General features: G+C 53.0%; 10 protein-coding genes across 11 annotated transcripts; 4 read left to right on the forward strand and 6 right to left on the reverse strand.

Moving 5' to 3' along the window:
- Positions 1 to 238: 238 nt before the first annotated feature.
- Positions 239 to 1232, forward strand: H257_04310 (hypothetical protein; the record flags this gene model as incomplete). The annotated part of the gene is made up of 3 exons (XM_009828746.1): positions 239 to 598; positions 648 to 839; positions 890 to 1232. Exons 1-3 carry the CDS (start codon positions 258 to 260, stop codon positions 1230 to 1232), a joined length of 876 nt encoding a protein of 291 aa, XP_009827048.1. The 5' UTR covers positions 239 to 257.
- On the reverse strand, positions 1038 to 2375 carry H257_04311 (hypothetical protein; the record flags this gene model as incomplete). The annotated part of the gene is made up of 5 exons (XM_009828747.1): positions 1038 to 1658; positions 1710 to 1781; positions 1832 to 1899; positions 1954 to 1987; positions 2046 to 2375. 5 exons carry the CDS (start codon positions 2373 to 2375, stop codon positions 1281 to 1283), a joined length of 882 nt encoding a protein of 293 aa, XP_009827049.1. The 3' UTR covers positions 1038 to 1280.
- A 95-nt stretch (positions 2376 to 2470) lies between these two features.
- On the reverse strand, positions 2471 to 3742 carry H257_04312 (hypothetical protein; the record flags this gene model as incomplete). The annotated part of the gene is made up of 6 exons (XM_009828748.1): positions 2471 to 2632; positions 2683 to 3130; positions 3172 to 3256; positions 3316 to 3348; positions 3430 to 3672; positions 3722 to 3742. Coding segments are annotated over 6 exons (914 nt in total), but the record flags the coding sequence as incomplete, so codon positions are not given.
- Positions 3743 to 3878: 136 nt separating this feature from the next.
- Positions 3879 to 8313, forward strand: H257_04313 (hypothetical protein). Its single transcript, XM_009828749.1, has 16 exons — positions 3879 to 4169; positions 4223 to 4593; positions 4657 to 4705; positions 4778 to 4870; positions 4931 to 4999; positions 5047 to 5098; positions 5158 to 5222; positions 5276 to 5493; positions 5546 to 5589; positions 5638 to 5675; positions 5745 to 6617; positions 6679 to 6807; positions 6862 to 7238; positions 7293 to 7500; positions 7556 to 7831; positions 7885 to 8313. Exons 1-16 carry the CDS (start codon positions 3930 to 3932, stop codon positions 8263 to 8265), a joined length of 3483 nt encoding a protein of 1160 aa, XP_009827051.1. The 5' UTR covers positions 3879 to 3929; the 3' UTR covers positions 8266 to 8313.
- A 99-nt stretch (positions 8314 to 8412) lies between these two features.
- On the reverse strand, positions 8413 to 10932 carry H257_04314 (hypothetical protein). Its single transcript, XM_009828750.1, has 4 exons — positions 10235 to 10932; positions 9881 to 10180; positions 9092 to 9769; positions 8413 to 9035 (listed from the first exon to the last, which is right to left on the reverse strand). Exons 1-4 carry the CDS (start codon positions 10904 to 10906, stop codon positions 8454 to 8456), a joined length of 2232 nt encoding a protein of 743 aa, XP_009827052.1. The 5' UTR covers positions 10907 to 10932; the 3' UTR covers positions 8413 to 8453.
- A 90-nt stretch (positions 10933 to 11022) lies between these two features.
- Positions 11023 to 12539, forward strand: H257_04315 (hypothetical protein). The gene has a single exon (XM_009828751.1). The coding sequence runs from the start codon at positions 11029 to 11031 to the stop codon at positions 12106 to 12108; it is 1080 nt and encodes a 359-aa protein (XP_009827053.1). The 5' UTR covers positions 11023 to 11028; the 3' UTR covers positions 12109 to 12539.
- On the reverse strand, positions 12206 to 12505 carry H257_04316 (hypothetical protein; the record flags this gene model as incomplete). The annotated part of the gene is made up of 1 exon (XM_009828752.1): positions 12206 to 12505. The coding sequence occupies one exon, from the start codon at positions 12503 to 12505 to the stop codon at positions 12206 to 12208; it is 300 nt and encodes a 99-aa protein (XP_009827054.1).
- A 298-nt stretch (positions 12540 to 12837) lies between the features above and the next one.
- H257_04317 (hypothetical protein) lies at positions 12838 to 14516 on the forward strand (the record flags this gene model as incomplete). The annotated part of the gene is made up of 7 exons (XM_009828753.1): positions 12838 to 13024; positions 13079 to 13381; positions 13441 to 13520; positions 13853 to 13918; positions 13968 to 14031; positions 14234 to 14335; positions 14386 to 14516. The coding sequence occupies 7 exons, from the start codon at positions 12838 to 12840 to the stop codon at positions 14514 to 14516; spliced, it is 933 nt and encodes a 310-aa protein (XP_009827055.1).
- Positions 14517 to 15537: 1021 nt separating this feature from the next.
- H257_04318 lies at positions 15538 to 17666 on the reverse strand. Of its 2 annotated transcripts, XM_009828754.1 has the most exons (6): positions 17357 to 17666; positions 17023 to 17311; positions 16508 to 16978; positions 16280 to 16446; positions 15942 to 16229; positions 15577 to 15871 (listed from the first exon to the last, which is right to left on the reverse strand). In XM_009828754.1, exons 1-6 carry the CDS (start codon positions 17596 to 17598, stop codon positions 15577 to 15579), a joined length of 1752 nt encoding a protein of 583 aa, XP_009827056.1. In that variant the 5' UTR covers positions 17599 to 17666. The 2 variants fall into 2 exon arrangements, with proteins under 2 accessions (XP_009827057.1, XP_009827056.1); XM_009828755.1 differs by lacking the exon at positions 17357 to 17666 and having other exon boundaries at positions 15538 to 15871; positions 17023 to 17356.
- An 811-nt stretch (positions 17667 to 18477) lies between these two features.
- On the reverse strand, positions 18478 to 22256 carry H257_04319 (hypothetical protein). Its single transcript, XM_009828756.1, has 9 exons — positions 21017 to 22256; positions 20591 to 20825; positions 20325 to 20541; positions 20184 to 20267; positions 19929 to 20114; positions 19586 to 19873; positions 19340 to 19509; positions 18917 to 19276; positions 18478 to 18866 (listed from the first exon to the last, which is right to left on the reverse strand). The coding sequence occupies exons 1-9, from the start codon at positions 22233 to 22235 to the stop codon at positions 18569 to 18571; spliced, it is 3057 nt and encodes a 1018-aa protein (XP_009827058.1). The 5' UTR covers positions 22236 to 22256; the 3' UTR covers positions 18478 to 18568.
- Positions 22257 to 22436: the final 180 nt, after the last annotated feature.

Consider the following 22436-nt stretch of genomic DNA (forward strand, 5'->3'; position numbering starts at 1 on the left):
TCAACTGTCATATACGAAGTAACTCTTCTGAATGACTTCGATAACATTATCCTTCCTATGGATCGATGAGCAACTTCCGTTTACGTTAGATTAATCAAATGATGCTTGTCAAAGATCCTTATGAATATAACGTGTTGAAGACAGTATTGTAGTACCCCCCCCCCACCTGATGTTGTCTATTCCACTGGGGAATCGAACACAATCCTACGACATATTGTATTCAACCGTTACACGATCGGTTTTGTGAAGCCGGCACCATGAATAATGACGAGGTCCACATGTTGACTTCCACAGACTTGATCAGTGAGATACCTGACGATTCCGAATCGTTGCATGAGCTGCTGGCCGTGCGCGAGCCCACAGTGCCCACGCATATTGACCACGCCAACTTGGGAACCCTGGCTGAGGTGGATCGTACGTTCAAATCCAAGGTGCAGGCCATGGGGGGCCAACGCTCGTGGCATGCTATTTCGCTCACCGAAGTGTGCCGGGACAAGTCAGAAAGCATAAACTGGCGCTCGTCGAACATCGGGTTTATCGAAATCACAGCCCTGTCGGTGTATGTGTCGTTCACGAATCGCAACCTCATGTCTCTGAAGTACGTGTTGATACATGCATGATGGCCATCAAGCTTGACAAGTTTCTAGTTTATCGGGCAACCAAATTGGACCCGTCGGTTGCGCCACGTTAGGAAAAGCACTATTGACCAACAACTCGTTGGAAGTGCTGGACTTGAGTTCATGTGACCTGACCGGGAGCCCATTCCGTCCAAGCTACGAAGGCTTGATGTCTCTAGTCAAAGGCATCGAGAGCAATCGATCAGTGCTGCTCCACCTCAAGTATGTGAATAATCAAAATCTACCAGAGAAGACTATTGAACACTGCCTAGTCTTTCCAACAATGCCCTCCTACCTACAGGCGTACGGCTCATGTGTACGTCGGTGGCTTTTCACCCGACGTTAACATCCCTCAACATTTCCAACAACCAAGCGGGTCTTTTCCGCGAAAAGCAAGGCTATCTCGGGATTGCCAACCTCTTGCGATACTCGTCCCGGCTCATTTCATTGGACATGGCCGACAACCCTCTGCAACGGAATGCTCGCCCTGCCTTCGTCGCTGCGTTGGCAGCTAATCAAACCCTCACGACACTCAACGCTGCGAATTGTGCTTTGGACAACACAGCATGGCCCCACGAGGTCACGCAGCAAAAGTTCCGTCGTATCCTTGTTTGACGTCAAACCATGATCAAAAATAATTTATACTCTGGCGCTTCGCAACACTTAAACCGTGGGAAGGCGGTTGTGGTGGCTTCGAGAATGACCAGACTCTGGCTGCTTGCGCGTGAGCGATGGCGCTGCAGTCATGGCTCGCTCCATCGGAGTGACTGAAAACCCGAACGTCGATCTCGAGTCGCTCAACGTCAACGGCGTGTTGTTCCAGTACAAGTCGTTGGTGGACTTTGCAGTTGACTTAGACGGGCTCCAGACTTTGTTAACTGCTTTCCACTCGTTGAACGTCGATATGTCGACTTCCATGTACGCGTTGCTTGCAGGGGACGATTTGAATGCTCCCAACCGGCTGTTCTTCTCTGGGCCCGGGGGTTGCCGTTGCAGTTCTTTCACTTGTCCTTCTAAGCAAATCACCTTTTCTCGCAAGTCCTACAACATATACGTCGTACGACAAAGTATTGTATTGTGCAGTGGACGTACTTCGATGATTTTCAAAGCTTCTTGCTCCCTCTCGCGGGATGCATGCACGGCTTGCCACGAGCGCTCGCATTCCTGCATTACGGACGGTACTTGAATATACACGAGGGCTGTTCAAAACCGACCTCTTTGAAGAACGCCAAGTTCTGGGCAGCAACTTCGTGCACCTTAAGCTTGGTTTGTATTTTCGTCACTACAACCGATTAATATTAGTACAGCGGAAGCATCTCGACACTAGTGTACGTACCATTCAAGAGAAGGTCCGCTTTTAGCTCTCGACACTACAGGGGTTAAGGTAAAAATCACACCAGAGTCCGGGTATTGTTGTGGGTACAGTACCTTGGCCATTAGAGCCTGTTCCCTGTGGACACTAGACCGGAGGGTGCCAGTTAACTGCGCGTATTGCGCTTTGAACCACTCAAACAACTTGAGAATTTGCCTCTTTTGAGCCGCTTCGCTCGTCTCGCTTTCCAAAATACTTACGACTTGAAGGAGCTCTTCCGCTTGGACAACATCGACGTTGATTTGATCGTTGGGATCTTTTTTATTATCGTCCACGAGTTGGTCCACCGTCACCACCAGCGGCAGCTCTGACGAACACTTGCACAAAACCGAGGAACTGCTTCGTCGGATACCCGGCAAACCCACGCTCGACTTTCGCCGCACCATTTTGACCTGTGTGTGAACAACTACTGTAACTGTAGGGCGTTTCATGATCGTTTCATTCTAGACCATCAATCATTCCCATAAAGTCCAAAGTACATCTCACCAAGATTAGCATTATTCTTTGAACCTTAACCTTAAACCACACTGTACAGGAGTATGTGACACGAGTAGTTAGTCTACGGTTCGTCTTGGAGAGCATTTTCACACGCGTCGATGGAATCCAGCAAACTGTCTGGATACGTGGCTTCGTCATCGAATGTCTACCAAAACAATGGATTGCTCCACATTTTACAGGTCGATGTGGCCGTACATGGATGCTGTCGAGGTTGGCGGCGATTGTCTCAAGCGTCATGCCGCCGTTGGGGGGGAACACCACCCCCTTCGACCGCTGCCACCGCACCCTCGACACCCATCCGGCCCCAACTTCGTAGATGTTGCCAGACACGGCGCAGTCATCATGACACAGATACCCCACGAAGGGCGCTACAAAATCGGGCTGGAGGCGCCCCAGAACTTTGGGGGACGCCGACTCGATAGTTTCAGTCATCCGCGACATGGCCAGCGGCGCCACGACGTTCACTTTGATGTTGCTGCGAATTCCTTCCTTGGCGGCCGTGAACGTGAACCCAGCGATGCCCATTTTCGCCGCGGCGTAGTTGGCCTGACCAATGTTGCCATACAGCCCCGACGCCGAAGTTACGTTGACGATGCGGCCAAACTGTTGTTCTCGCATGTGCGGCCACGCCGACTTGGTCACACTAATAAATGTCAAGGAGTGTTTGATAAAAGAGCAATTTACCTCATGGTGCCGTTCAAGTGGACTCGAAGGACAAGGTCCCAGTCGTCCTGCGTCATGTTCTTCAATGTCACGTCGCGTAGAATGCCTATGCCGTCCATGGGTATTATACACGAGTATAGTGGTGCATCTTATTAGGTTACCCACCAGCATTGTTGACGAGAATGTCGACACGTCCGTCTACAGACAAAACGGCCCTGGATGGTCAAATTCTGGGGGTGTATGCGAGTAAGGATTTCCATGGGTGTGGTCGCCACATACATGCATCCAGCGCCGTTTGCACAATACTGTCACCGTGCTCCACCGTGGTGTAATTTGGCACCGCGGCATCCTTGCCATACAAACTTTGGATTTGTTGCACCACCGCATCTGCGGCGCCAGTCTCGGTCCCGACGCCATGGCGGTTGCCACCAGTGTCGTTGACGACAACTTTCGCCCCCAGTTTGCTGAGGTACAAAGCATAAGCCTTCCCAAGGCCATTGCCAGCCCCCGTCACAATAGCCACTAGCTACGTTTGAGTCGTCATGGGTTGATGGGAGGCCGATAGCCTCACCTCGATTCGCCAAATTCATTGTCCAAAGCGATTTGACATGCAAAACAGGTCATCCGGATAACGATTCCGTTTTGGGAAATTGGGAAATGTCATCCACGACACTGGTGGGTTGTATTTTTGACGTGAAACGGCAGCTACAATGAAACGCTTGGGGGTTGCGGCTTTTCCTGTGAGTGGAGCAGTGCGTAGATAGGTAGAAGTGGCGGCGATGGATATTGCGTCGGCCGCGGCGATCGTGAATTCGATCAACAAGCTCGAGAACAAGGGCAAAGAGACCGTTAAAGTCGTGGTGCGATGTCGGCCGTTATTTGGCAAAGAGATCGTGGAAGGGCGCCAGTCGATCGTGACCATGGACTTAGCGGCCGCAGTCGTCTCCATCAAATGCCCCGACAGCGACCAGCTCAAGAACTTTACTTTTGACTCCGTGTACGACGAAAACACGGTCCAGGTATTAAATCTACGTCTTCAGGAACAAAAGGCACCCACCACATGCACGTGTAGCGCCAATTCTACGACGAGTCTGGCTACCCGTTGGTGGAGAGCATCTTCGAAGGCTACAACGGAACGATCTTTGCCTACGGACAGACTGGATGTGGGAAGACCCATACGATGCAGGGCAAGGACAGTCCCCCCGAGTTGCGCGGCGTCATTCCTCACGCGTTTGACCACGTGTTCGACAACATTAACGCCGACACTGAAAAAGAGTACATGGTACGGGCCACGTACTTGGAGATCTACAACGAAGACATCCGAGACCTGCTCAGCGACGACTCCAACAAGCAAAAGCTCGAGTTGAAAGAGAGCGGCGACGGCGGCGTATATGTCAAAGACTTGACCGAGGTGGTCGTGCGCGACGTGGTCAGTATCAACAAGTACGTGGCTAGTGGGGATATTTCCTATCGATGATTTTTATTCTCAATGGATGGCTTCTGTAGAGTCATGGCCCGGGGGTTCAAGAATAGAACAGTGGGGGCGACGTTGATGGTACGTTTAACAAGCCAACTCGAGGGAAAGCGAGAAGGATTTGTGGTTATGGTTCGTTCTGCCATGTCGTAGAACGAAGGGTCGTCCCGATCACACTCGATTTTTACGATTGTGGTGGAAGTCAGCGAGAAAGTCAACGGCGAGGACAGGTTCCGTGCAGGAAAGGTCCGTCTACAGTTCGTAGTCTGAGGATTCTAACGCAACGGCTTCGTGGTCGTCGACTAGTTGAACTTAGTCGATTTGGCGGGAAGTGAGCGACAGAGCAAGACGGGGGCCACAGGAGCTCGATTAAAAGTAAGTGGTTACGAGTACGTCAACATCTCATTCGTGTGAGTTTCTAGGAAGGATGCAAGATCAACCTCAGTTTGTCGGCCCTTGGAAATGTCATATCAGGTTCGAACTGGAAACTGTCCCACTGTGACCCAACCACAGCCGTCCCATTTGTTGTGTAGCGCTGGTGGATGGAAAGGGCAAACACATTCCGTACCGGGACTCCAAGCTCACGAGGTTACTCCAGGTACGTACAAACTCAGGTTCTTCGGCTGTGACAGTCCACTTTTTCGTATGTAGGATTCACTGGGAGGCAATACTAAAACGGTGATGGTCGCCGCCATTAGTCCGGCAGACTACAATTTTGAAGAAACGCTGTCCACCCTTCGCTATGCAAATCGAGCCAAGAACATCAAGAACAAACCCACAGTCAACGAAGACCCAAAGGACGCGAAGTTGAGGGAATACAAGGCCGAGATCGAGCTGCTCAAGCAAATGCTGGCCCAGCAAAAGGGCGGGTTAGTAGAAGTCCACTTGGAATTGGAGGACTGACGACGTCGACATACGTAGCACCCCGCCAGACTCAGCGTCAAGGCCATCTCTTGGCAAACAAGGTGACAACATACTTGTCTTTGATCGAAAGCTGAAACAACGCTTCGTAGGCGCGTCACCTCGGACCCAAGCCATGACTTTGGAAGAGGTATGCCTAGTTATGGCCCTGGAGCAAAGAAAGGCTAAACATGTAGTTCCCGTCGTCGTATACGAGTAGGAAGCGAATGAAATTATGAATCGCGTGCCCACTCCGCCCCGCACAACACTATCACCCAGTGCGGAAGGAGGGGGGAACAGAAGCAGCAGCAGCATGCACCGAAGCACGACGGATCGGGAGCGTGAGTTGGAGGCGAAATCCCAAGAGCTCGAGGAAAAAATGCAGCGCGAAAAAGAAGAGATCCAACGGCAATTCAAGGTCGAACAAGAATCCATCGAAAAGGCCAAAGCGGATGCAGCCGACATGATGCACTTGGCTCGTCAAATGATGGCGGAGGTGCAACTGGCGTCTGTGTCGTCGACTCCACAAGCAAGTGCGATGCGAAGAGTGCCCTCCCCTCCAGTGAAAGAGATACCGGTGGTTGTTCCAGTCGAAATGGCGGTATCATCGCCCACGGAATCGACGGCTACATCTGAGGTCATCAACGAGCTGCCTGTCGCCAGTGGCACGCCCGCTCCGCCGACTCCTGACGACTCTGTCACACCGTGTTCCAACGCTACAGATGCTCAAGGTGAACCAAGCAAAGATCTTGAAAAAGAACGTGAAGACAAACGACGTCGCGACGAGCAAGACGAGGCCAGGGAACGAGAACTCCACGCCATTCGGGAAAAAGAGGTGCAGCGTACCAAAGAAATGGAAGAAACCAAAGCAAAGGCCGCCGAAATGATGCGCAAGGCCGAGCGCATGATGGACGAAGCTATGGCACGCGCCGCGCAACCTCCCAAGGTGAAGATCGTCAAGGAAGTGGTCGAGGTCGTGCGTGAAGTGGTGCCCGACGACCACATGAAGGAGAAAGAAGCGTTGAAAGAGATGAACCAAACGATATTGAACCATCGCGACAAAATGGCCAAGGAACTTGAGCTCACTCAACTGGTACAATTAGCTGGGATGACGTCACGAATTCGGGGCATTGTCCATATTGACGCTATGATAGGCTATGGAAAGCCACATGCGCGAAAAGTCTGAATTGGCTACCAAGCTGGAGAAGATTGGATCGCAAATCTGCGGCACCAAACCAGGCGGCGCCGCGGTCGATGCTGAAGTGGCCATCTTGAAGCAGCAGGTATGTATGCCTACGTCGCCACCATCGACGAGGTCGTCCAACTCTGGTCATTAGGTCGAGTTTCGACGGGCGCAAATCAAGCTCAAGATGAAAAAGAAGAAGGAAGCGCAGTATGAAATCGCTCAAGAGGCGCTCCAAGCCGAGAAGCAGAGCGTCGAAGAGGAGCTCAAAAACGCCCAAGAGCAAGCGCAAGTCAACATTGCCGCCTACAAGAAGAAGCAGTCGAAATACAAGGCCAAACTGGAAGCGGCCAAGGAAGAGATGGCCGACATGCACAAGGAATTCGAGCGCGAACGAGATAGCTTGATGGACACGATCCATCAGCAAACGCGCGAAGTGAAACTCATGGAACAGCTCGTCGAGTTATTTCTCCCTCAGAACGAGCTAATCAAAGTGTGGGAAAAAGCTGTGTGGCTCGACGACAAGGAAGAGTACGTCCCTTTAAACGTCGTCCTAAGATGCATCAAGTCACAGACGATTATTAGATGGCAACTTCCACGCATCAAGCCGCGGGGAGATTTCACCAACATGAAGCTGCCGTCGCTTGGAGGGGGCGGTGGCGGTGGGTCTGCTGCTGGCTACGCTCCGATCGACCGGCCGTTTAGTGGCGGCGAAACGGGTGGGGCCGAAGTGTGCGGGGCAGACACCCCTATGAGTAATCGGTCCACCAAATCGCGGAGTAAAACGCGTGGAGTACGTCAAAATGGAGGTCTCTAGAAGACTCCAGACAATAACCACGCTCTTGTAGAAAATCGATGCTATTTCCAGTCGAGGGGAGGACCACGGCATGGAATTGCTTCCGCTCAACGACGTGAAAACCAAACTGCCGAGCGCGTCATCTAAGAGCTCGCGCCGAGACAAGCCCGGCGACGCTACTGACGGCACAGTCAAGAAATCCTCCGCGTCATCATCGGCTTCGTCGAGGAAGAAAGACAAGAAGAAAAAGGACAAGCAGTCGCGCGACGACACGCTGCAAAACAACCTCGACAGCCTCGGCAATTCCCTCGAACCTTTGGTTCACACGGTATTTGTTTTCCAATTTTAAACGACATATGTGCTCACCCTTCGGACTTGTAGGACGAATCGTCCGCCCCCCTCGACCAACTCGTGTGTCCTGTGGACATGGACTACCAGCCTCGGGACCGTCTGCAGTCGCGGCAAGGCTCGAGACAAGGCCGACGGGTTGCCGACACGAAATCGTCAGGGTTGGGGGAGACCGAAGACCCCCCTGCATCTCGCCGCCGTCGCAAGTCGTCGCACAAAGACGAAAGTTCCGTCGATGCGGTGGAAGCAAAGCAGAAGAAAAAGAAGAAGCGCGACAAGGATCGAAGCAAAGTCCAAACGCCCCCGGTCTCCGCGCCTTCGTTGGACGTCAACAACCTCCTCGCCCACTCCGTCGCGGCGCCGTCCCCCGAAGACCCCGACGGCAACGACGACATGTGGGAGGACTTCCCTTAAGTTATTCACCCGTAACAAGCAAACCAACGATACTATTTTTAAGTCGACCACATCCTTGTATCATACACTGTGAGCAGGACGGCTACGTACATATTGGTCCGCTCGCCACGTTGTAGCCACGAGGAGTTGCAATAACCATCAGAGACATGTAGAACAGTCCATAACATTATTCTTAACGAATACTCCAATTAACGCTTGGCCGCCTTGCGCTGGTTGGACGTTCCCCCTTGGCGCATTTTCTTTTGCGCTTGAAAAAACGCGAGCGAGTCAGGGTCTTGGGCTCGCACGCGCTCCACCTCCATTTGGTCAAACTTCTCGCCCTCGTCCAGCTTGTCAAGATCGCCATCCTCGCCGCCCTTGGCCTGGCTGCCGCCGCCTTCGACGTACCATTCTTCAAATTCTTGCACGAGGCGCATCCGGAGTAGCTCGATGCTGCGTTGCGTAAAGTCGTACTCGTTCTTGGCCTCCTTCAAGTCATCGTACAGCACCCGATAGTCCCGCTTCGCCTCGCGCTCCTTGCGCATGAGGATAAACTCTTCCTCGTCCACAACTTCGTCATCATCCGTGTCTTTGGTCTGTTTGCCCACGCTCGCTCGCTTGCGCACCACGCGCTTCTCCTGGATTTGCTGCTTCAACCCGTCGATGAGCACCTTGGTCACGTTCAATTGGCTCGTGATGTCCCGCGCCCTGTCCTTTGATATTTTCAGGGTCTGTTTTTCGTCCTGCAGCGACCCATGCAGCTTTTTGCCTGGCCCCGAAGTGATGAAAAACTATACAACCCCAGTTGTTGATGAAAAAGTCATCTCAATGTGTCTAGCTTTCGCACCTTGTACGCATCGTCCTTGTCCACTTCGACATGCTCGCCCTTGGAATCGTTGTTGTTCTTGTCATCCGCCGCGTCCACAGGGGACGCGTCCCGCACGCTGCAGTCGTCCGTCGAAGCGCGGAGCCCCCCATCCTTCTTCGGTCCCACGTCCATGACCGATGGCATCGCACCGTTGGGGGCCACACCGAGCACAAACCCCGCGTGGTCCTCTGGGTCCCCCACAAGCTTGTCGTCGTCGTCTAGCGTCGACCCGTCCAGCGTGCCGTTCTCGCGCGACACGTTGGACGTGTTGGACCGTGTGACAAACTGCTGCGGCGATGCGCTCTCGGCGTTCTTGAGCAGCACTTTGAACTGCCGAAACAGCTCCTTTATGTGCCGCAAACTCGTGAGCTGGAGCACCGCGTCATCGTCCACGGCGCTGTCAACGTAGGCGCGGACCAGCCGCATGAGCTCAAACTTTTGTTCGGGCGTGTGTTCGTCGTACACGACGCCCGTGCGTTCGACCAGCGAGTCGTGCATGGTCAGCTCCTGCTTGAGTTCTTTGATTTGCTTTTCGTACTTCTTGATTAGAATCGTCGGGTCCGTCTCGACGATCGACGTGGCTTCGTTCTGCACGCGCATCATGCGCTGCGCCAGCTTGAGCGTCGAAATAGTTTCCTCCAAATGCTTGCTCTCACCCTAGTCAAAGAAATCAGCTTCATCTGGGGGAAACCTCTCCAGAAGAACTCAAATAGGCTTTAATGGCAGTCGTGACGACAATGGCAGGGTCCGTTAGCTCTTTGTACATACCCACACACAGGCAAACATGAGCGTGTTGCAATTCCCGCCGAGTGAATCTTTGAGCACGTTGGTGAGTTTAGTCTGGCGATATGGAATGTGACGCTGCTCGCGCGCCCCCAGCGCGACAATGCATTGCTCGAGGAAGGTGAGGCTCTGGTTGATGTACATGGACTCCTTCTTGATCGTGGTCTTGTGCGATGTGCCGCATTCGTCGTCCTGCATCGTTTTCTTGAGCCGTTCGCTGCCCGCGAGGTCCACCAAGTGCAGTTTGCTGTGCACGACGTGCTCGTTGCCACCGGTGCGGGATTTCTACTCAGATTAATGTGATGCATATGGAAAAAAGGTACGACAACGTCGTTGAACCTGGGAAATGTGGAACGTGAAAATGCAATGCGAACGGTTGGACCGTTTGTTCAACTGGTGCTCGGCCACCGTGCGCCGCAATTCGCCGTTGAAGAGCTGGTCCAGCGCATCCTTTTCGGTCGCGGTTTCCACTTGGGTCAGGCCGCGAACGTACGTGCCCTTGGCGTCTTCGACTATCACATACTCGTGGATATCGGTGTCGTCGTCGGGGGCAAGGAGGTCGAAGATGCGATCGTTGTAGATCTCCATGTACGACACATGCACGGTGGACTCGATTTCGATGCGGTTCTCTATTTCTTGGAACACTTGGGCAATCGCGCGCGGGGCGATGCCGCGGTGCTGGTAGTTGCGCGTGTCGCCGATCATCGTGAACGTCTTCCCAGCCCCAGTTTGCCCGTACGCCATGATCGTGCCGTTGATTCCGTCCACGATAGTACCATGAACGATGTCACGAGCGATCGCTTCGTACACTTTGTCCTGGCCGGCATTCTGCAGCACTTGGTGAAACTTGAATTTCCACGAGTCCTTCTTATTCGACGGCACCATCTCGACCTTGGTGTCCGCGAGAGAGATCTCAATCGTGTTCTCATCTTGATCGATGTGGATCTGGTTTTGGGCAAAGACGGCCGTGGGTCGCGCACGGATGATCACCTTGACGCCGTTCCGTCCCATCGCACCAACCTCAAACACAATCTTTGGCTGAAGGGACACAAGGCAGAAATTATCCGGATAGAACCTTTTTAGAGCATTTCACGTAGTACCGGATAAAGTCTTTATTATCCGGTACTGTTCAAATGTCACCCATGGGGTGGAAGAAGGTCGCGGTGCTGGCGCTGCTTGCAGTTCATGGCGTCGTCACAGAGACCCTTCCTTCGACGATTCAAGATGGAGAGCAAGGTACATGCTCCGTGAATGATGCAGGGGCGTCATCTTGCCAGAGACCTTCACGTCCCTTGAGTCTCTTGGTCGGCGTCGGATGCAAGCCCAAGAAGCTCGAGTACGTCTCCAAGGCCAAGAACAGCAACACAGCAAAAAACTGCGGGGAAGATGCGTATTACGTTGTTGGGGACGCCAGCGCTCACCGGTATGCAAGTGTCGGTGTTGCTGACGGGGTTGGTGGATGGCAAGAAAGTGGTGTCGATCCATCGGCGTTCTCGCTCGCTCTCGTCGACGGCGCGAAGGAATCGTTCTCACGAGTAGTATCGTCCAACGACCAGCCTCATCCACGAGAAATGCTGGAGGATGCTTTGGTCCACGTCAAATCTGGTGGCGACAAGAACCCCGGGGGGTCCACGGCCGTGTTCCTCGTTTTGGATCGATACTCGGGCGCTCTCGAGACGGCCAACTTGGGGGATTCCGGGTACCTCGTCATTCGGAATGGCGCCAAGCATTTCCGAAGCGTGGAACAGACATGGGCCTTCAACGCGCCCTTCCAACTGTCGTTGTATCCAACTTGGATGCGGGGCGAAGGCGACCACTACCTGCCCAAGGACGCGTTCGTCACGACGCATACGTTGCAGCATGGGGATATCGTGATTGTGGGATCCGATGGACTGTTTGATAACGTGTTTGACGACGAGATTTTGGCAGAAGCAGACAAGTTTGTCGGCCGCGTCCTTCTAGCACACCCAGAGTTCGCCACAGTGGACGAGGAGAAACCACTTCAACCGGACGCCGCGGCAGCAGTCAAGAAGGCCATGATGGACCTGTCGTATTCGCTCACGTTGATGGCGAATGCATTTGCGCACGACAAAACCCGCGAGTCGCCGTTCTCCAAGCTCGCAAGGGAAGGATACGGGTACACCTTTCAAGGCGGGAAAGTGGATGACACGACCGTGGTCGCCGTGTATGTGCATACGCAAGCCCGCGAATAATATGTCCACCCTGTGAATAACCCAGACTTGCATGCCGTCATGTGCTCCAACACAACACCGTCATTAACGCAACTACTTGTTCATAAAGCAGGACCCCTCACATCATTTCGACTTCATCGTCCCCCTCGTCGTCGTCGTTGCTGTTGGTAGTGTTGTCGAAGAGCACTCTTTGAACTTGTTGTTTGCGCCCGAGGAGTGCAAGCGCCCGTCGGATTTCCCGCGCTTCTTCTTCGAGTTCGTTTGCCGACCACCGCAGCTGCGTGCAGTACGTGTTGAGCTCCGTCACGTACGTCTGCACACTATCCCAATGCGCGACGTCCTCCACGGTACTCGTGGACGCAGCTGCCGTCGGCGTATCCGACATGGCATGGGTCGTCGCCACGGTAGGTGCACTCATCACTTGCCGAAAATTTGGATATGTAAAAATGCGCGGGGAAAACTCATTCCGCCGGTTCAACCTAGTGACGGTTTCACTTATTCATTCAAAAGGGCGGAGAACGGCGGCGGTTCCTGGATGAAGGCTGGATGATGCAGTTCCCGGTATCTAAGGTGAGATATCAATACCGCCGATGAACAAGCGCAAGGTTAGGAGGATGACTGAAGTGTCTACCGGTAACATTAGTGGTGATAGGGTGTGTCGGTTTCATAGTACTACTACTAGTAGTACTTTGAAGCATTTATTTCATTTATAACTTGTTGAACCATTTTTCATTAAATCAATTATTTATTATGCTGTCGGATGCGGGAGATTCGACCATCAACGAGGTTGATGCGATGACACTCAGTGTTGCGTTTACAGCAGCCACGTCACGCAAAGTTCCATGGCGCATTCAGCAGAGACTGGATTGCTCTCTCATAACTGGTCCCCGAGGCGAAGACCCACGTCACTCGCCTCGCATTCTCAATGCCGTCGCCGGTGATCGCCATTGATGACGTCCTCGTCATGGGCACGACGACGACGACAGTGCAGCATCCGCCCTGTTGGTCAAGCTCAAACGGTTGACATATCTTCTCGGCAGCATGGCGTTCTCGATGTTGCTTGCCAAGTTGGCCACCAAGCATGTCACACCACACAAGGATGAAATCTTATTGAAATATGTTGGAGTACACATGTTCAGCATCGTGTCTGGTATGAATGCCTGCCCTCGCCAGCAAGAAAGCCAGATCCACCGCCTAACTACTGGTATCTCCACGTCGAATAAATCAACACTGTTCTTGCAATACGTCGAATACGTGGAATGCATGAACAAGATGTCCAAAGTCAAGGAAAGAAGTCGCCGTCGACACAATTTCGTCGTCGGTGCCCGTGGTGTTTGCCGACGGCACTGGTAGACATGTTCTCCAAGGTGTGGGACGACACAGTCAAACGCCTGGGCTCCCTAGAAATACAAGAGCAGCGCAAGGCGTCAAATGTACGTGTGTGGGCGCCATGAACATCCAATGCACCAGCTACGAGCGCCAAGTTCAAGACGGAGGAGCAGTGCTTGGAGTACAGCAAGGACCTGTTGGTCTGATCCGAAGTGGTAAGGTCGAGGTGAATTCTCATCTATCTTCCATAATATTTGCAGAAAAGGAATATTTGCCATGGTGAGCAACTCATCAGTGGGGCCGGCTTGCGAAGCACTCCAGGGGATATAAGAACGATAGTATTTCCATGATAACGTGTTATTTCAAATAAAAATAGTTTGAAGTGAATTGTGGTGTCGCATTGATACCGGCGACTGCCATATGTGACGGCCTATAGCGCGCGGGTCGCTCAGTCATCAGCTTGGGGCTAGTGGAGACGATGAGTCGTCCAGACGGCATGGAGGTACACGCCCATGAAGATTAATAGGCACTCAACTTGATTTCACGTGTAGGGTACCACCGGCACCCAAAAGACATCACATCAAGCACCTCTCTGGTGTCCTACGAATTCTACTTGTTCTGTGCGTTCAACGCCGTGTGCAGCAAATGAGAGGTCATCCTTGCAAGTCAGGGCAACGACGAGCAGTTCTGTACCAAGCAACTGGCTAGAACATGGTGGTTGTGTGCGTCTTGCACTAATGCGACCACCCACAATCATACCAAGCCCGTCTCCGACACATGGAACACATGCCGCCACCACACGATCACTGACATGTAGTTCTCCAACATGCACATGTCCAGCAGCATGCCTGGGACTTTGCCACGATCAGCGGTCGTATCGAGCCAACAGAGTCGCCTACAGGCTTCTTGACGAGCGCGAGTACGTGTCGTTTTCAGAGCAGGGGACCCGCATCGTAAATCTCTGCGCAGGACCCCAGACGTCGCCGCAACAAGTGGTGCGTCGTGTCGCAACATGCCATTTCTGCCAGAAGGTGCGTACCTACATTGGCGCGCACATTCCAGCGGAAAAACTGCGTTGCGGCGGCATGGGCCAAGCGTGAGAAACCAACCCCGTTCGGTTCAACATGAACGCACGTTTCCATGCATATACATCCTGCACTACATACATGCTGCCATCCTGATTTGTCACGTTGATAATCCCACGCGAGTAGTACATGGACCCCCTAACGGCCAGCGAGAACCGCCGCCACTTCCGCACACCACATGCTGCATTCCCCAGTTTAGCATCAAGGCCATCCACATGGATGGCGAATAAATCCTCCACGACCACATCATGAGTATATCGGGGCCGCTGCACGGTATTATTGACATCGTGACTCTGCACGACTGCTGTAGTTCAATGTGTCACTAATGATTGGCTACAACTATGCGTACTTCACATATTATCGTCAAGAACTCGGGAGGTATATAGGGGGCCGAGGGCAGCCACTCGAGGAAGTGGTGGCTTCAGGACATTTCCGACAGGGAAGAACGCATGCGTTATCCCAACAGGTACTGGTAACCCATGAATTATTACGCGTGAGGCAATGCCCCAATTGGGAACATCCCTTCGAATGCGCTGCCTGTCTACCAAGGCCAAGGGGAAGTTGGAATGTCGACGTGACCAAGCAGCCCCTCTTATACGCACACCAAGCGCACGGACGCCACTCAATGCAACATGGATTCAGTGGTTACATACTTCATGCAAAACCCGATCAACTTTGGCGTGAAAATGATAAAGTTTTGCTTCTGGCAACTCGACAATACCCCAACACGACAAACCAATTTTTGCTCGAGCCCCACCGCGAAAGCGATGACGCCAGAGACTGCAAACAACAAGGGCGTGTACTTGCGGGTTCTACTTCATGTCGTACGAACGTTGAGATCTTGAAGCGCGCGACATAAACGGCTGCACGTGCCATAGCTTCGACCTCAACAGTCTTATGTGGCCAACAAGGACTGGTTCCCCTGTTGGAGGTGTCGACAAGGACACAGCGCAGCACCTACTATGCCGTTTCTATCCGCTGAGCATGTAGATTTCCAATGCGAACGCCGTTCATGAATGATACTTCAAAGTACACTGCAAGATTGATTGTCAATCTGCCCAGTACATTTGAAATGTTAATGGCGGCGGCGGTGCTGCGTGAGTTGGTTCATAGGTTTATACTTGTGCGCAAATGGAAAAGGACCATCAAAGCGGCTGGATGAGTGCTGCGTAAACGTGGAGGCTTGGACGAGCGAGTAGTTGAGGTGGGGGAACTTCTCGCGGTTCGCGAGGTACGACTGCGGGGCCCACTTGACGTCAAAGCTGTTGACGAAGAACCCTTGAAACAGCGCCGACACTTGACTGATGGTATCGTACGGCAAAAAGTAAAACCCACACAGGTCCGAGTCATTCTCGTAAACCTCGTCCGGTCTAGGAGTAGTAGTGTGTGTATTAGCTAGCAATATCAAGGAGTCCAATCCCATGTCAAGTTAGGACGTACTCGAACGTGCGGGCGATGGTTTCCTGAAGCATGGGCGGCAAGCACACATGCTTCGAGGATTTGACTGTCGGGTCGTACTCCCAAAAGCACATGACATGCATGCGATCGCCATATGAGGTCCGGTTCTTCGCAAAGTAGACGCGTCCAGGCACGCAATACGCATCGTCGACGCAGGTCAAGTGCAACGGCTGGCGGTTGAGGGCGGCGTACTGTACCGAGTCGTCCGACAAGCACGCGGCGATGTCCACGACGCCGTCGTCTTGCGTGGGGACGTACCAGTTGAAGGGACTAGAAGAACAGTAGGATAGGATGATTACAACAAATGGATTGGCTTGTACTTGAAGCTGTTAGGGCACACGACGCGGTCGTCCCATTCGGAAACGTCCTGCATCCAATACGCCATCGAGTGGCTGCCTTGCCACCCATCTTGCCATGAATTCTTGACCACAAACCCCCCCGTCGCGCCTTCACGCGTGCGAAACAGGTCGTTATACGCCACCACAAGCTACATTCCCAGTCTTCAAGGAAGTCGTCGTGTGTTTGTAACAGGAATGCATGTACTGTACCATTCCATGCCCGCCTTCAACTTGCATGCCAGAATGCGCGAGGAACTCCCCGTCCATGTTTTGGCCGCGCGTGCTGTCGGCGGGGACGCAGCACGTGGCCATGGGTAGTTCAGGCGGACAGAGTTGACAAGTCGCGGCGTCGCAGCGAGGGTCGTTCGCAAGAAACTTGCCCACACACGGATACATGTGCTGGACGGAGACAAGCGTGGTTGATACCGGCATGGCCAGTCCACTTTGCACCAACTTGTGCTTGATGCTGGCTTGGTCGTAGAACGTGCCCATGTCGTTGACTGTGAACGACAGCGGGTTGGACTTCCGGACGAACGCGTCGTCCAGCTCGGGGCAGTCCCAGTCGTGGCCCGGAGAGGACGTGTACGGACAAACGCGGGTCGGGAACACTGAATCCTTGAGGCCTTTGTGAAGGTAGTACAGCAGCGGCACCTCCCCGCCCTCGGTCGAGTTGCGCCAAACCTACAAGGGGTGGGAATAGTGATGCAATGTTGCACGTTGAGTACGTTGTCGCCAGCGATGCGGCATGCTTGCTGCTGCGGCGAGTCGACGGGCCCAGTGCACAACTCCATCACTTCAATACCGTACGCCTGCTCCGAGAAGGATACGTACTCGTTCGAGTCTAGCCATCCCTTGGCGACGCCGTGCTTGCGGTACGACTGCTCCAATGCTCCGATCGTGCTAAAGTCCCAGCATGTTCCTCGACGTGCCTGGTCCTTGTAGGGGGTGACGTGGTCCACGGCGAACTTGATTGGCAACAACGCGGCGATGATACCGCCGCCACGGGTGTGATACCTACCACAGGAACAGTCCCAGGTAATTCAGGACTGCACGACGTACATGGCAGCCGCGGCAGGTGTGTCCATGCTGTCGGCGAAGCGGGATTGAAGTGAGTTTGAGCGATGCAACTGGACTGCCAACACCGCCAGCATCACCATGTTCAACAGCATCAAGACTGGGAACCCGTACATTGGCATCACCCACCACCACTTCGTGGATTGCCGCCGCTCCACGGAGGCAGATCGCATGACAGCCACACCATTACTGCTATACAAGGGACTGCGCTCTTCCTTTTGCACCATCGTGGCCAAGTGAATCTAGAAATGGTGGCTCACCCTCGCGACAGAGCGCAGGCCACTTGGCAAGAGCCACGAAGTACCATCATATGACTCACAAGATACATACTCAATTTTTGAATCCGGATTTGCACTTTCCGACATGACTTGATAAAAGTATATTGCAATCCAACAATGACAAATATCCAATCAAATCGCTGTATTTTTTACAATCAGGCCAATAGCAGCCGACTATTTATCCGGAAAATGCACCACTTCAATCAAATCTTCAACTTGAAGATTTGACAAGGTACTTGCGGAGGGTTCAAGACTTGAACCCTCCATCCGTGTGGCTCTGCCGCATGCGCCAACTCGACACCATTGCCATCTTTGGTCCTAGGTACGTATGAACGTCCACTTCGTCCTCGACGAAAGCATGAACACCCAGTAGGCTCATTTACAAACTCACGGGGTCGTCATCGCATCCACCTCCACGATGGGCCCACCAAAGGTAAGCGACCCGCCCAACTCGCCGCTATAAGCGCGATATTGACCCACAATGTTGATGCTGCCTGTCAACGCGCTATAGACCAACAACCTCGCCAAGAATATCCTCTTTCGTCAAACCCAACGTCAGTGGTTTGATTTGGCTGATTGGACCATGACATTGAAACAACCTCATCATGATGATGTGCGATGATGTTCATTGTGCGGTGGTTGGATGCTTGTAGCGCATGAATGCCACAGTCAAGGAGGTCCTGTAGACGTCGCACGGTGCCGAATCGCACCGCGCCGCCGTCCCGCTCAAGGACTCTGATGCCCCCACGTCATGCCGCGTTGAATATCTCGCCCCACTGTCCAACCCCACTAGTCCTTCGCCAGTAATACAACCATAATATTGTATGTGCAAATTGTTTCAGTAGGTTCAACTTTTAGCCTGTACGTATTAGGTCCATCTAAAACGATGTATTTTTTGATCACATGATCGCCTTCTCAACTACGGGTGATAATGTGCATGGGGATGGAATTCCTCGGGTGCCACCACCCGGGCATGCGGAAACGGTCCATCGAACGAGCTGCGGTTCTGGTGGCGCGTCGACCGCTCGAGCAACGTATAGTTGAGGTGCGGGAACTTGTGGCGGTTGGCAGCAAACGACTGTGGCGCCCACTCGATGTCAAAGCTGTTGACGTAGAACCCCTGGAATTGCGCAATGTACTGGCGGATGCTGGCGTACGGCATAAAGTAAAACCCGCACCGGTCCGGGTCGTTGGCTCGAACTTCATGGGCCACGGGGCTACACGCAACCAACTGAGCAACGAAGTTCAACATCGATCGCATGTTTACCGCAATGTGCGTGCAATGTCCACCTCGAGCATCGGCTTGAGACAAAACTCTCGCGACGGCGTGTGCAGGTTGTGCTCCCACACGCACATGACCGTCATGCGGTCGCCCCAGTCGGTCGTGTTGCGCACAAAGTACGTCGTGTTGGGCTCCAACGAGCACGCCGTTCCGTCCACGCACTCCAAGTGCAGCGGCTGCATATTCACGTGGGCGTAGATGCGCGATTCCTCCGACAAGCACGCGCCGACCCCTTCGTCGAACGCCTTGGTTCGGTTAAATAAGGATGACGACGATGTGGTGTCGTTGTGGGGGGTTACGACAGGGGAGGCGGCGTTGTTGCCACATTGGTACCAGTTGAACGGACTATATAGAATAGATTGTAGGAACCTTCGTTTAGGATGACCATATATATCTGGTCGTACGTACTTGTACGAGTTGGGACACACGACGCGTTCTTCCCAGTCCGACACCTCTTGCATCCAATACGCCAACGAATGGCTGCCCTGCGTCGGTCCATCGAGCCACGAATTCTTGACAATGAGGCCACCAGTGTACCCGTCGCGCGTGAGAAACGCATCGTTGTAGCCCACGAGGAGCTACCACAGCCAGCCACCAATTCCACAATAGTTCGAACAATCGAACGATTGACAATTGAACGATGCATGGTCGTACCATAGCGTGGCCCCCTTCGATGGTCATACCGCGATGGTGGAAGAACTCGCCTTCCATGTTGCGGTTGCGCCCGCCTTTCAACGGGATGCAGCAGGTCGTGGCCGCCATTTCAGGGGGACACAGCGTGCATTGGTCCACCGAGCAGTGCGGGTCCGAGTCGTGGCTGAAGCGGGACAGACATGGGTAGTAGTGTGTGACGTATGTGACAGGGGTCGACAGCGCCATCGCCTTGTTCTGGGCAAACAATTGCTGCTTGATGGTCAAGTCTTCGTACCACGTCTCCATCGACTAGAATCGCCCCATAACACAGCGAGACAAGAGTATAACGGATAGAAGAACATACGCGAATGGTAAACGAGATGGGATTGTCTGCGTGCCGAGTGTCGGACAACCCAGGACAGATCGAGTCGCTGCCGTTGTTGTCGTTCAAGTATGGGCAAATCGCATCGGGAAACACAGACTCTTTCAAGCCATATTGCAAATAGTACAACACGGCCACTTCGCCCCCTTCAGTCGAGTTTTTCCACATCTACAAGTGATGCCATAACGTTATTCCACCCTGCAAAGTCCATTTCGAAGTATGGAAATCATAGTGTACCGAATCACCAGCAACACGGCACGCGACTTGTTGGGGGGAATTTGCAGGGCCAGCACACAACTCGAGAATTTCCGCACCGTACGCCTGGTGTGATTCAGTAATTGCATCGTGGATGAAGGGCTAGTTGATGGGTCGTAGTACCTGTTCTGAGAACGACACGTACTGGTTCACGGTGAGGTAACCCTTTCGAATCGCCTCTGCGCGATACGACTGCTCCAACACGCCAATGGTGGCAAAGTCCCAGCATGTCCCTCGCATCGACTGATCTTTACGAGGGGTTACGTGGCTCACGGCGAACTTGAACGGTAACTGGAGTGGTTGTGCTTGATGAGAACCAAGGGTGGTGGCTTGGTTGTTCCTGCATGAGAGTTGACAGTCAAGCATCATCGCGATGCCTTCCAGCTTACAAGTACATGTCCAGCTTGTCACTTAATGCATCGTATCGCTGCATGGAGGCATGCATGGAAAGTGTCACGACGAGAACACAGGCCATCATGGCGACGTTTGTAGCCAAAAGCAGATACGGCTGCATCGAAGCCGCAGTGCTGATGCGAGTGCCCAGCAGGCCGTCCGAAGCTGTCGCGCCGTACATCATCCAAATCAAATGTGACCACACAAAGCCGCCTTGACGCACTTCCGAATCTAGGAGCTGCCGCCGATTGGCTGGTTCCGGTTTACAAAGGAATCTTTTGGAGTGGAAAGGCACGATGGTTGAAGTGGTCAAGTCATCCGGATGATATGAAGGTCAAAGTGATCTGCTTGAAGTAATTAAAATGTTGCTTGGCTTTAATGTTGAAGGCGATGTTCGTGGTCATGCATGTTTCTTGGAGTACGGATGGTGACGAAGGCGGTTTCCGTCACGGGTTCCATGTCTTCTCCATATCGATGGGGATTCCGCTCAAGGTCGTCTTCGAGGGTTCTGCTAAATCGACCGTGTCGGCTGTAGGTAATTTCGACTAATTCAATAGCGTCATCGTTGATGCGATGAGTGTGGCGGTGTGCATCTGGGGGTCCAAGGACATCACGATGGCCTGATTTACGGGTGGCATGATGGAGATCTTGCGGTTTCTTGGGGGGTGCGTCCACAGCCGTAACAGCAAATTGCAGTCCAATGCCAACGATAGCAACCGCCAGACTGACCGAGAGGTAGACCCACCACGCCGATGGGTTGTCGTAGTGCCACGCACCTCCTGTAAGGTATTGCGTTCGCGGCAACGCAATCACGCATGGGTATTGACCTACAAAATACCCAATTCCCCAGACAAATTCCAGTGCCCCCGTAAGGCCAGTGGCTACGATCAAGAATGGTTTGCCCATGAGCACGGCCACGAGTCCCAACGTCAGTGATAATATGGCTCCAAATATGTACAACGCGGCGTTGGGGTTGGATGGCGAGCCCAAGTAGTTGAACGAAATGTGAATCAAGATCGTCATGGACGCGCGCCCCGAAGCACCAACGACAAAGTTGCCCACTTGTTCAACAAGCATGCATATGACACCAACGAGGAGGCCGCCGACCAGGAACGACAGCCACGCACCAAGCACGATCGACGACGGATCAGAAAAGTGGACGGTGGTCGCAAGGGCATAACACGAGAGCCCACCCACTGCAAACCCACATAGGAGCACTGCAAGTCGACGCATTTTAAATCCAAGTATCGCCACGAACGCACCAGACACAATGGATAATGCGGCAGTGATGCCAGATATCGCATGCACTTTGCTCTGGGGAGGACGGAGCAAGTCGAGGTCAGTGATGTCGACTACGATTTCGTTGGTTCGGATCGCTGGAGGTACCGCGAGACTCTTCATCGTCATCACATCGCGAATGCCAGCACTGAGCAACAATACGACAGAATTGTTGAGTTCACTAGCTGGTACGGCAAGTGGTTCAGCATTGGGCGCAATCGTAATGCCAACGACATGCGCAGGGGGTTGAGCCATTGTGTGAGCACCATAGCTCAACAACAGCATCACCGGGTTGGACACAATATGCTTAGCGTTGGCCGCAAGTAGCCCACAACCCACAAGAAGCAGCTGACGTACAGTCATGCTGCTACCGGTATCCAGGCAGATTGCAAAGTGGTGACGCGCCAATTCTGGCGCCAATTTGGCATGGCCAACCTCTGCAAATTATCCGGAAATAGCAACAACTTCAAATAAGGACCAGTCAAATACAGGAAAACAAAGCATGTTTGATGCAAATAAATATATTTCATTATAAAATGAAGTATTGATCAGTTCAACAAATCC

Source organism: Aphanomyces astaci (genome assembly GCF_000520075.1).
Source record: "Aphanomyces astaci strain APO3 unplaced genomic scaffold supercont1.7, whole genome shotgun sequence".
Lineage (NCBI taxonomy): Eukaryota > Oomycota > Saprolegniomycetes > Saprolegniales > Verrucalvaceae > Aphanomyces > Aphanomyces astaci.